Source organism: Maniola hyperantus, chromosome 24 (assembly GCF_902806685.2).
Source record: "Maniola hyperantus chromosome 24, iAphHyp1.2, whole genome shotgun sequence".
Classification (NCBI taxonomy): domain Eukaryota; kingdom Metazoa; phylum Arthropoda; class Insecta; order Lepidoptera; family Nymphalidae; genus Maniola; species Maniola hyperantus.
The window spans coordinates 5,580,772-5,594,649 of NC_048559.1; the positions used below are offsets into that span (position 1 = coordinate 5,580,772).

At 40.4% G+C, this 13,878-nt stretch overlaps 1 protein-coding gene across 1 annotated transcript in view; it reads right to left on the bottom strand.

The window, feature by feature from the left end:
• Positions 1–13,878, bottom strand: part of LOC117993703 (cGMP-specific 3',5'-cyclic phosphodiesterase-like) — a 74,886-nt gene that overhangs the window by 20,885 nt on the left and 40,123 nt on the right. The window contains exons 3-5 of the mRNA XM_034981515.2: positions 8,994–9,107; positions 5,525–5,642; positions 111–237 (exon numbers count right to left, since the gene is read on the bottom strand). Of these exons, the coding sequence (XP_034837406.1) occupies positions 111–237; positions 5,525–5,642; positions 8,994–9,107 (359 nt within the window). The remainder of the gene's footprint in view (positions 1–110; positions 238–5,524; positions 5,643–8,993; positions 9,108–13,878) is intronic.

Sequence of the window (13,878 nt, forward strand, 5' to 3'; positions counted from 1 at the left end):
TGTGCGAATCTAACTCGCACTTGGCCGGTTTTTCCTTGTTTCAAAAATCATCCGTCCATTTTTATCGTTCGATAGGACATCTGTTCAAAGGACCTATACTCAAGTCTCACCTAGGGTCCGCGTAAGCATTCCTAATGTTAATAGGATGCTTCGTCTGAGCTGCTAACCCGGCGACTCCTACGCCGAAGTTTATCCTGATCTCTTGCGTCTGCGCTATCCGTAGAGCTGTGAAGAGATCTGAAAAGAAGAATAGAAGATGTGAACATTTTCACTGAGTTCTGTAGTAGTTCCACATACAGATGAAAGGTAGTTCTTGCATTTCATGAATGCGCGTGGTGACCCACGTGCTTGTGTTTAAGTCTTATCGGTATAAGTAGATAAAAAAAAATGTATGCGCTTGCTCGCGACTGATTGGTCCAACAGGCACGCAATTTGCATGTCGCCTGTTTGCGATTACAACGTTTAGTCCGTACAAAATGACTCCTCACGCGCCATTTTAACTCTATAGGTTAACCTTCATGTCAAAAGTACGGTTCACCTTTAAAATAAGGACTAAAATCGTACTTTGACATGAAATTTGACACAAAAGGTTAAAATGACGCGTGAGGAGTTAAATTTTACGCGTTATAATTATTCAAAAATTGATTTTTGAGAAAAAAGATTTCCAATGGGTAACCATTAGTTTCTATTGAGTTTAGAGGTGACGAAAGTAACTTACAGTAGCCGGCAGGAAATATTGTACATCGACCTCATACAGAGATTTCGCCTTCGTAGAGCGTTGTCTCTGTCTCTTTTGTCGGTCTCAACGATAGAGACAACGCTCTACGAAACCGCTATCTCTTTCTATAGGTCGATGTACAATATTTCCTGCCGGCTACTGTACAACGAAAACCTAAAAGCCTGCTCTAACATTTTTAAACCTGCAGCAATTAAATATCTGTTTTGCATTCAACTGAAAGCAGAATAGAATGCTACAAGGAGCACTTGTAACATAAACGCATCTTTTAGAGATTTTATCCAGCTGCTCATTTCAGTATGCACTTAACCTACTTTGCGAGGAATTTTTATTTAAACTGTATATGAGTTGCATTTCTATAATATGTTCTAGCTTGAAATATTAATTATGTTTATGCCAGACTAACCCATGCTCGCGACTTCGTCCGCCTCGACTACACAAATTTCAAAATCCTGTTTACCCCTTTAGGCATTGAATTTTCAAAAATCCTTCCTTAGCGGATGTCCACTTCATAAAAACTATCTGCACGCCGAATTTCAGCCCGATCCGTCCAGCAGTTTGCGTTGTGCGTTGATTGATCAGTCGATCGGTCGGTCGGTCAGTCAAAGTAGACTATGTACAAATTGTACATCCTCTATATATGTAAGCTGTACCGAGTTTCGTCAAAATCGGTTAAACGCATTTTGTTTTCTAAATTTTCTGTTTTCCCGTGGGAATATGTTACATTTCCGGGCTAAAAAGTTCCCTGTGTCCGTCCCCAGAATTTCAGTTAATTTTGTAACAAAATTTGTCAAAATCGGTTAAACGGATTATATTTTTGATTTTCTCATTCTCCTGTGAAAACATGTTATTGTTTCCGGGATAAAAAGTAGCCTATGTTTTTCCACGGGATGTAGCTAACTCTGTACCAAATTTCGTCAAAACAAAACAACAACAACAAAAACGGTTAAACTGTTGAGCCGTGAAAAACTTGCAGACAGACAGACAAACACTTTCGCATTTATAGTATTAGTATGGAAATATGGATGGCTATTAAAGATACCTACGTGCCTACTGCCTACGCCGAGATAGGGCAACCATCCGTCCTAGTTCACCTTATAGATAATTTTGTAAAGTAGATTCCTCCGACATAAATGGTTTACCCCAACCTGTCTGACATCGCGTTCCCATACCCTAACATTACCATTCCCATACCCCAAATTATCTAGTTCTTTATACTAACAGCGTTTTTAATCGACAATTTGGAGTGAATTATTATTACACGTAAATATTTCTCATGAAATTCGCCAAAACGGAAAATTTTGACATTTATTTATCTTTCTTCGGAGAAAAACAAAAGAAATGCTAATAAACGCTCAAGTTTCAGCAGCAATTTCTCATTAGGGACCGGATCAACAATACGAAAAGTTTACTTCTTGTTTGTTCTGTGAAAGTTATTTCTGTTCGGATTATATTACAGATGGCTATAAGCTACCTACGCCGAAATAGGGTAACCATACGTCCTAGTTTACCCCATACATAGGTAAAGTAGATTCCTCCGACACCAATGGTTTACCTACCCTAATCTATATATTATAAAAGGAAAAGCTGACTGACTGACTGACTGACTGACTGACTGACTGACTGATCTATCAACGCACAGCTCAAACTACTAGACGAATCGAGCTGAAATTTGGTATGCAGATAGCTATTATGACGTAGGCATCCGCTAAGAAAGGATTTTTGAAAATCCTCCCATTCCCTCTTCCCTTTCCCCTTTTTTGAAGTCAGTCACCTTTTTAACCGACTTCAAAAAAAGGAGGAGGTTCTCAATTCGTCGGAATCTTTTTTCAATTCTTAGTGTTTGTGTATCGAAGTCAGTTTTTGATTTTTTTGTAAAAAAAAAAATTTCTTTTATATAGGTATTTAGATTTTAAGTTTTTTTTTACGTCAAATTATAAAATCAATTTTTTTTTAATTTTCTTCAGAACAGTACTAGAAAAAAAAATCATGCATAAATTGCATATTTAACGTCTCAAGACAAATCTTAAGACGTAATCAAGACGTCTTAAACTACGAATGATGTTACGGACATTTTTAATAATTAGAGTGATCATGCACTCATCAGATACGAATACGTGAAAATACTGATAAAAATATCTACTTATACAAATAGTTCTATTAGATACTAGGTACTTCGGAACGAATTTTCAAAGACTCGGATCGGATGAGTGCGTAGCGCCCCTTACTTACTCGTACATTTGTATAGCTAGTTAAAAAATATTGTGAGGATCTGTGTAATCCTGATTTCGAGTTTTTATTTATGGTGATCCTAATACCGAGGCAAAAGTTTTTTTAATGTAATCAAAGGTGGAAGAAATTTTTTTAATCATCATCGCGCTGAAACTTGAGAGATAGGAATATTATTACGTTTTATAATAATATTTCCATCTCATATATATATATATATATATATATTAATATATTAATAATATTAATATTATTACTATTACCTACCTATTTAAGAACTTATTTACTTATTCATTCTAGGAATTTTTAAAAGAAAATTACCGTTCGGTACATAGAGATAAAAAAAATAAGATGCCTTTAAGAAAATACCTGTTATATATACCTACGTCAAGAATTGAATGATAAAATATTATGATGATAACATATCTAGGTTTGATAAAGTGTAAGACGATAAAGGCTTGTGATCCTCCATCGTTGATATCATCATGATCAACTCATTGCCGGCTTACTACTGAGCACGGGTCTCCTCTCAGAGAGAAGGATTTTGGCCATAGTCTACCACGCTGGCCATGGGCGGATTGGTAGACTTCACACCTTTGAGAACATTATGCAGAACTCTTAGGCATGCAGGGTTCCTCACGATGTTTTCCTTTACCATTAAAGCGAGTGTTACGCCGCGGAGACGTGGACTTTGCGACTGGTCGAGAAGAAGAAGATTGATGCTCTGGAGATGTGGTGCTGGAGGCGAATGCTAGGAGTCATAGAATGCATGGACTGAATTTCGCACCAAGCAACGTCTCTATACTCCAAGAACTCGGCCTTTCGACGTTAGTATTAGGTTCTTCGGTCATGTCTCCCGGCGTGAGAGTGACTCCATTGAGCGTCTTGTAGTGCAGGGCAAGGTGGAGGGTACCAGAGGGCGAGGAAGGTCACCTACGCGATGGACCGGCCAAATGAAGTCCGCTGTGGGCGCTCCCGTGCACGAATGTACCAGACTATCGGCCAGCAGAAGCAGGGAGAAGTGGCGAATGCTCGTGAAGTGTATAACATCTGCCCCCAAAAATGTCACTTCGTGATGACCACGACCACTCTGCCAAGAATGTCACGACGAAGAAGAAGAAGAAGAGTGTTATTTAATTGCATAAAACGCACTTAACTTCGAAAAGTGCGCGCGCGGGATCGAGCCCTCATTAAGGAGATGAGCGTCTTAACCACTAGGCTATCACGGCTTAAGTTTTTTTATTTTTAACTTCTTATATTAAAGGTGATCTTCTTATATAGGACTAGATGATGCCCGCGACTTCATCCACGCTTTTAAGGTTTTCTAAAAATCCTGTGGGAAATCTTTAATATTCCGGGATAAAACGTAGACTATGTCCTTAACGGGATGTAAGCTAACTCTGTAAGAAATTTTATCAAAATCGGTTAACCTTTTAGGCCGTGAAAAGCTAGCAGACAGACAGACGGACAGACAGACACACTTTCGCATTTATAATATCGGTATGGATAAATGTAGAACAAAAGACACTCATAACTTATGAATAATACATAATGACAATCATTATGCAATAACTTTAATGTTTCATTGAAATAGAGCTCATAATGTGTGAAGAGAGGCCTATTAGGGCCTGTATAAAGGCTCATCAAAACAATATAATATACCTAGTACCTACCCAAAAATGTTTAAGTAGCAGACCACACAGACAATATACAGACAAAGTTATTAAAAGCTTTTTATTAGGTTGCTTTGTTTGTTTGTTGTCATTCCATCAAAATTGGTGAATTTTAGGCAAAGTAGGTAGGTAGGTACTTCTAATTTTTGCAGAGCCGTGATAATTTGTGTCGACAAAAACTGTCGTTTACGGATTGTGACTTTGTTTAGTGCAACTGCACTCAACCAGCCGGCGGCGGGAGGCGCGGGGTGCCCGCGCGACATCTGTCTTCGCGTCGAAACAAGAAGCCATTCGCGGTGCAACGGGCGAACACGTTATACATACAGTTTATAAAGTTATTTACAAATATACCAGTGCCTGTAATACAGTCTTTTCATAAACACACTACCAGACGTCATTATTCACCTTCCGTACAGCGTGACGTTCATATTAAAAACTAGCTTACGCTCGCGACTTCATCTGCGTGGACCTCACAAATTTCAAACCTCTATTTCACTCCCTTAGGTGTTGAATTTTTAAAAATCCTTTCTTAGCGGATCCTTAAGTCATTACTATCTGCATATCAATATTCAGCCCGATCCGGCCAGTAGTTTGAGCTGTACGTTGATAGATCAGTAAGTCAGTCAGTCACCTTTTCCTAAAAAAAGATTTTTAATTATTCTCTTTAATAATGAATTCTAGCCCCATAAACTATACAAAAAATCACTTCATATTATTACTACAGTAGAAGACCCTATAGCTGAAAGGTCGGCACGCATTGGCAGTTAACCTGTGCTGCAAATGTTCATGGGCAGCGGTGATCACTTAACATCATATGACCCGCTTGCTCGTTTCCTCACTATTTTATAAAAAAAAAAAGATAGAAAATACTAGAATACTCACTAACCTGTGTCCCTGGTGACGTCAAACAGTTTCGCTTGCAGGTACCTATGGGGTGGGGTGCCTTTCGCCAGGAAGAGGCTCCCTCTATCGGCCGCTGTGAGGAGGCAGACGTTCACCAGGATCTGAAAAAGAAGCAACACGGTCTATGAATCGTAAAAAAATCGGTCCATTACGAGTCAGACTCTCCCACACGAAGGGTCCCAAGAAATAACACCTTTTTAATTTTTATATCGCCATCTCAACCTGTCGCAGACTGTTACAGGTACCATAGGGGAAATGCTTCAATATTCAAGAAAACGAAATTGCCTCCGCAAAATAAGCATACAAAAATATATAAACGATAAAATTCATTTAGAAAATGGATAGTGAAGTGCCTACCTAGTGGATAAGGCTAATCTAAGGAGCGAACAAAACAATTTCATTTGTTGAAACGAGCGCCTACCATTAAGTATAGTAGATATAGTACGCGACAGGTCGAGATGGCGATCGGGGTATGGTTTAGGTAGGTTTGTATGTTGGCATTCCATCAAAAAAAAATTTTTATAAAGAATATTAGCCATGTTAATACAGTGTACATAACATCAGTGAATTTATTGCCACGATTGACCGCTCCTAATATCTGGCCTAGGCCCGTGCCTTTTGGGCCTTAGGGCAAATCCGCCACTGATTTATCTACCGTATATTTCAACCCCAAACTTCAACATCCTTTCACTACTTAAGCCGGCCCCTAGCGAGGTTAATTAATGAGTACCTAATTAATTAAAGATTCCTCGTCTTAAACGCAGGCTACTCTATAAATAGTAAGTAAGAAAAAGCCCTTGTTTCAACCTTGAAGCCGAAACTCTGAGCGTACACAAAATTAATTTGCATAATATTGATTAAACAACAAGAAAGCGGCTCGGTTTTCGCTAAAATACACGTAATTTGCTAGGCTTTCAACCCTTGCCGCCTTAACACTTGAAAGGCTGATTTATAGCTTCATTACTATTTGAATTATTTACGCACTAGGCTACTTTTTATCACGGAATATCAAGGAATTCCACGACATTTAAAAAAAACCTAAATTCACGCGGACGAAGTCACGGGCATCATCTAGTTAGGGTTCTATTCTCTCCTCCGTGGTTCTATAGCTCTAGTTATATAGTACTAGCTGATGCCCGCGACTTCGTCCGCGTGGGATTAGGTTTTTAAAAATCCCGTGGGAACTTTTAGTCTGGCGAAAATTCTATTTTATCTACAAGTAGCTTTCGAATTTACAAGTTTCCTTTTAGGATCATATTTTAAGGCGAAACGATTTGTAGGAACTCCCACGTTTCCACCCACTTCTCTACATAGTATAAAATAAAGTCGCTTCCCGCGTCTGTATGTATGTATGAACGCGTAGATCTTTTGAACTACAAAACGGATTTTAATGCGGTTTTCACCAATAGATAGAGTGATTCAAGAGGAAGGTTTATAGTTATAGTTTAATTCTCAAAAATTAGAGATCCCTAGGGAAGTTGAAATAATGTGAATTAGGTCGGAAAAAATCCTCTCACAATGACACCACATTAGTGTCTACATTACACCGATGCGAAGCCGGGGCGGGTCGCTAGTTACGAATAATAAATTGGGCATGATGTAGATTGTAAGTAAATGTTACAAAACAAATTTTTTCTTACCAATTTCTGAAAGTTTCAGACTTTGTTGTGTTAGTAAACTTAAATTACAAAGAAACCTTGGGGCTTGGACTACCTACACAAAAGCCCGGCTGGCGAGTCCCACTTACTTTGCCCTACGTTTAGCATTTCCCAACGTTAAAAAAAACCTCCGACGACCTCCCTGGCGCAGTGATGGGCGCTGTGGCATTATCAGTGGGAGGTTCCAAGTTTGATTCCTGGCATGGCATGGACAATTTGGGAATTTATAATTTCTAAATTGTCTCAGGTCTGATCTGGTGTTATCGCTGACACAGATAGAACTAACGAAAGAAGAGACTGGAAAATCGCGGAAAATAAAAAATAAAAATCTGTAGGTATATGACAGCCCCAAAATTGTGTGACAGATCTGGATTTACCGAAATTGATACTTTAGAATCACTTATTTTATTTCTGTTCTATCAAATTAGGTTATTCCAGGTCTGTCATACTGGGGGTACCAGCCAGGTAACCTCCCCGTGTGCCTGAGTGTTGCGAGTCCCTTCCGGGGGAAGAGCAGCGCTTGGGCCGGTGTACCTACCCTGGTAACATGGTTAGCAATTTCTCTTCATGGGATATTTTTGGCTATGGCTAATTGACCTGGCGGGGCGGGGGTATTGTCCGCGCGTCTCTCTGAGTGAGCGGAGGGCGCAGTAGACGCACCCATGAGGCAAAGCCCCAGGAGCGGAGGGTGTGGCTGTGGTGGGTGGTTGGTGATGAGTGTTTCGTCACCCATCCATACACTGGCTGCCCCACCGGTCTCTCGCCTGTCCAGTTTGGTGACGGGCGAGGGAGATGTGAGGATGGGGAACGTGGAGAGGGAATGGCCCTCCCCGCGAGCCCTAGCCCTCGTGAGGATCTGTGGATGATGGACACGGGACGGTCCGTCGCTCACAGTGTGGTCCTCGGGTTGGTTGGCGTGCTGTGGTTCCGGCATGCCTCTGACGGTGTTTGGGGACACGTAGTGCCCCAGTGGTGGGTCTGCTGTGGCGGACATCCGCTGGCGGAGTAACGAGGCGTTGTTGGTCCCTTGTGCTCCGTTGTTAGCGGTGGGGTGGAACTTCGTGAGGTTTTTAGTCGGTAGGAGTCCGACATAACCACTGTGCACCCCCGTGGCCGGTGGTATCCATGATGGATTTTCCTCACGAGGAAAAAAAAAGGTCTGTCAAAGCTAAGTACAGCTTTATGTAAAGGAAGCTTTACCGCATGCAAAATGCGTGGGTTGCTAGCCGCGACGTTAAATTGTGATGACTGCGCTGAAAAAGTCCTTATATTTACAAATGTGTAACGGGGCATGTAATACGGATTCCCGTAGCGTTCCAATTTGTACGAATCCTTGTTTTTATGTGCGTTACGTTACACAAGTTTTTCCGCTGAGAACATAATATTTTCCGAAGCTTACCATAGCCGTCAGATTAAAATTCTAAGTGTTTTGTAAAAGTTCACGACATATTGCAAATAAAACATCTGGCTGACGCTAGAGGTCAACGAAGGTTGCGTAAGTAGGCCCCAGTTTTGCACGCTTATACATTGCGGGTTTGAAAAATACTAAATCACTAAAACTACAAAATGGGTGTTGACTATTGGATTGTGGTTAGATATTATAACAATAACGCTCAGTTTTGCTAGTGTTCTGGTTACACCTGTATAATAAGTACCTACTACTAGTACATATCTAACGGCCGTACTCAGAGTCGCTTAATCATTACTTAAGGCATGAATTAGTATGGATAAGGACGATTAAGCGACTCTGAGTGCGGCTGTAAGAATTATTATTTCCTAATTCCATGTACATACCTTATGACATAAAACGTCAATGTCCAGTTCATTGGCCACGTCTTTGATGAGGTCCATAAAAAGATCCGCCTCTTCGAGCTGCCTCTGCGCTGATCTGCTGGGCGATCTCGATCTCTATAACGAAAGAAATAGGGTTTAAAATAGGTATATTCTTCAACGGCTCTGCGTCTGGTCAGTACGATATAGATAATACTTCGAAAACGAAACTACAGTGTATTTGTTATTTAGGGTTCCGTACCTCAACAGGGAAAACCCTCATAGACCCGTCTAGGTAATTAAAACCTGTAGGTTCTTCCCGTTGACCGATACCCATGAAATTTAGCAGACTTAGCAATGTCATAAAGCACGACTAAAGGGAAAAATCAGAAAAACGTGAATTTACGGTTACATCACCAAAAAAAACTTTAAACCTGTTATTTCTTTTGCGAACGTACCTACGGAATCCTTCGTGAGCGAGTTAACTCGCACTTCAGAAAGGTTTTTCTTAAGTTAAATCTATCAAGCTTAGCGTAAAATTCGTGAAAAACCAAACGATGCTTAAATTCAAAACTGTTTGGAAATAACACCAAAAAAACACGGCTAGGTACCTATCCACAAAAACTTTATTTTAAGTACTTATAGAGTTTTTTGACGATTCTTGATGCAGTGCATCGCTTATGCGTTTCTCGAAAACATTTCTGCGATTCGTTTATCTTTTAAGTCAGTTAAGAAAGCTTTTAAGAAAACTAAAGCATACCTACTTCTCTTTTGGAATTTAAAAAATAACAGCGTTGTGGTTGCATTTTGTTCCACAAATTTGGTATTTCCCAGAATAGAACCGTTTATTTTTTTTCATTGAACGAAAACATACCCGACCTCGAAAAGCAAGCTTTGGCAAACATTGAGCTGTGAAAAGCCACGTCAAAGGCTAAAACGCTCGGCTCTGAGCAAACAGGTCACTGAGCAAAGGATGAACGTACATATTTATACAAGCCTTCCTACATAGCCTAGCTATTTTGACACAATCCGCTAAACCAGGTAGATCTGGATGGCACAACGTGCAGTATGCATTGCTCGTCTCCCATTATCCAGGGGCCCTGCCCCATGGATAATGGGAGACGAGCAATTTTGTTTGGAACGTTTGGAATTTTATAATTTCTAAATTTCTGGTCTAGTCTGGTGGGAGGCTCCGGCCATGGATAGTTACCAACATACCGCCAACAAACGAACACACTTTCGCGTTTATAATATGGGTAGTGATTTATAAGTTTAAGGTAAAACGAATTATTGAGCTAATTATCTTAAAATAAGTAGGTACATAAAAATGAATGCCTATTTCTCTTGGTCACGCCATACCTTGAAAACGACTGGACCAAATTGGATAATTCTTTTTAATGGTTCGTTATTGTCAGGGCAAAAAGAAAATTTTTGGAAAATCCACGGGAAAATCCACAGTTTCGCGGGACGGGACGAAGTCGCGGGCAACTGCAAGTCAATCTTAAATTAAGCTAGATCGTAGTACAACTGAACTGAGTAACTCATTAGCACTCAACAAAAAAAAATCTAAGCTCTGGTGAAAAATGCTTAAAGTAGCTCTGGTAAAGGTACGCAAGGTGCGAGACCAATAATGAATCTATGGTACACAATAATATTGTTTAATCACTCGGCTAGAGCTGTGATAGCCTAGTGGTTAGGACGTCCGCCTTCTAATCGGAGGTCGGGGGTTCGATCCCAGCCCCGCACCTCTGACTTTTCGGAGTTATGTGCGTTGTAAGTCATTAAAATATCACTTGCTTTAACGGTGAATGAAAACATCGTGAGGAAACCTGCATGCCTGAGAGTTCTCCATAATGTTCTCAAAGGTGTGTGAAGTCTACCAATCCGCACATGGGCAGCGTGGTAGACTATGGCCAAAACCCTTCTCTCAGAGAGGAGACTCGTGCTCTGTAATGAGCCGGCGATAGGTTGATCATGATGATGATGACTCGGCTAGAATAGTTATAGTACGCGACAGGTCCAGATGGTAATCGGGGAGGGAACGCCCCGCACACCCGCACAGCTCCCACGCTAACCCTGTGCGGACGGGTGCGGGTGATGTGCGGGGCGTCCCTCGTCTCCACCGTCTCATATCCCGATACGGTACTATAGGTACAGTACGCGGTAGAAAGTAGTGTACATCGGCCATTAGAATGACATTTCGGCTTTGTAGAGCGTTGTCTTTGTCACTCATACCTATATGACGTTTTGTCGGTCTTAACGACAGAGATAATGCTCTACAAATTCTCCTTCTAAAGGTCGGTGTACATTACTTTCTGCCGCGTACTGTACCTACGATGTACCACGTCTCTTCGCGTCCCTCATATAATTTACATTGACCTTTATCACAAGATCACTCGCCCAGAATTGATCTGATATAAGTACATATTATGTATATGAATATTCCGAATTCTGATACAGAACCAAAATACACTTGACCTCACTTTCATCACTTGGACAATAATTAAAAGATACAGTTCTCTACTTCGGCATAATAAAAAGAACTTACTATATTTTCAACTATACTCTGATTTTTAATTCGGTGGAATTCTGATGTTGTCATTTTTATACATCAGGGGAGTTATTTGTATGAAAAACAGTGTGACCACCACTTGAAGTTCGATTTTACCCCAAATTACATTAAATCCCTATCAATATAAAAAGCCCTAAGACATAACTTCGCACTAAAATGGGGTGCAATCTTTAACAGTGGAAAGTGGAAACTGGCAGCAATGGGATCGGTTGATTTGAGGATATCTTGATTTATATGTTGAACATTTCTAAGTTTATTTTTAGTTCCTTTTAATTTTAATCATCTTGATGTGCCTAAAACTACACGCTTAGATTATGATTCAGGATTTTTAAAGAGATTCTTTCACAAAAACCTTGTTCTTTACGAAAACAACAAAAAATCGGCCAAATCGGTTCATTTGTTCTCAAGTGATGATCTTACATACATGCGGCAATTGATTTATGTACTTAAATTTACCTATGTACAATATTTAAAGTTTTCTTCTTTGTGGGGATTGTTTTATCTCTGGTAACATTAAGAAACGTCAGAATTACACGGAATTAAAAATTAGACTATAGCTTATGCTCGTTGCTCGCCTGGAGGCTTTGTTTGTTTGGTAAAGCTTCGTTTGTGGACCAGCCATGCTTTGTGTATTTTTGTTCTAGCTTATGCTCGCGACTTCGTCCGCGTGGAATACATAAAATTCAACCCCCTATTTCACTCTCTTAGGGGTTGAATTTTCAAAAATCCTTACTTAGCGGAAGCTTACGTCATAATAGCTATCTGCATGCCAAATTTCAGTCCGATCTGTCCAGTAGTTTGAGCTGTGCGTTGATAGATCAGTCAGTCAGTCAGTCAGCTTTTCCTTTTGTATATAGATAACTCGAGTTGCGTGCCTGAGATCGAACAGCAATTATACCTATACAAATAACTAATTAAGATTCTATGGAGATTGGAGACCTCATATACAAATCAGTCCGGGTCAGACTGGATTTCTTTGTCCCGGTACCGCGTTGCTTACGTGACGCGAATAAATAAGGTTGTATGAAAATATTGATTCCCTTCAAAGAACCACGACAAAAGTGCCTTTTGTGCCTTGAACGCCTTGAGATCTATTCTATAGCACAGTTCACGACAGTTCTCTCTCTCTCCAGTCGTTTCTTCATTGCTGATCGTGGTCCTGGCAAACTTCCCTCGAATAGATTATCTGTTTCCACCGGCTTCTGTTGGTGGCCATTTTAACTATGTCATAAAATCCACACCTGCTGGATCCCTTTAACTGGTCTGACCACCTAGTTGGTGAGCGGCCTCTCGCTCTTTTGCCCTCAGCGTTGCCCGTCACTATTAGCTTTTCTCTGTCGTCGTCCCGCCGTATGATGTGGCCGAAATAATATGAGAGCAGTCGTTGGTAACATATGGAGGAGAGTCGAGCAGTGATTCCGAGTTACAAAAGGATGGACACGTTTGTCACGACGGTTCGGGAAGTAGGTATGAAAGCCCTTTTTTGATTCGGAGATTCGTTTGCGAAATATTAAGCTTTAAAATAATATTTTTTTGTACGGAACGCTTCGTGCACGAGTCTAACTCGCACTTGACCTGTTTTTCTTTGAAATATTCCTTACAAAACGAACCTTAAAAATTCCAATAAGAACGCGCTCGAAATTGGAACCATACACCTGTTGCCTTCCCGAGTTCCCAGTGTTGGAATTCGTGCAAATATTACTTTTACAAAACCAATAATATTCCATGTTCAGAATCGCTCCAACTATTTCCACATTCTCTTTGATTTTCGCTTATGTGACAAAGGAACAAGGCAGTCGAATAGCAATTCAAGAGTAATTTCTTTGCTGAGATCAGTGATTCTATGGCTGAGATAGTAGTTTTGTAAGTGGCTTCATTTGTTCGTATGTTGGCAGTTGGAAGATTTTTATGATTTTTGTATATTTTATGACATTTTTAGGGTTCTACGAACCCGAAGGTTGCCAACGAGACCCTATTATTAAATCACCACTATCCGTCCTTTGGTCCGTCCGTCGTCTGTCTGTCAGCGGGCTGTTTCTCGTGAACCGTATTTAGGTAGAGAATTGAAATTTTTACAGAATGTTTACAGTACGACAAGGCTATCTTGGCACTTGAATGACATAGACAGAGGGGCGCTGTTGGAGAACAAAGGTTTAGACTATTCAAACAAAAACAAAGGAGACACTTGACGGCAACGTTAGTTCCTTTTTTCGCCATGCGCCAATTTGTCGCACTGTATTTCTAGTGCCGCTAATCCTATGTATAATCCATACTAATCTGTCTGTCTGCTAGCTTTTCACGGCCCAACAGTTTAACCGATTTAGTTGAAATTTGGTA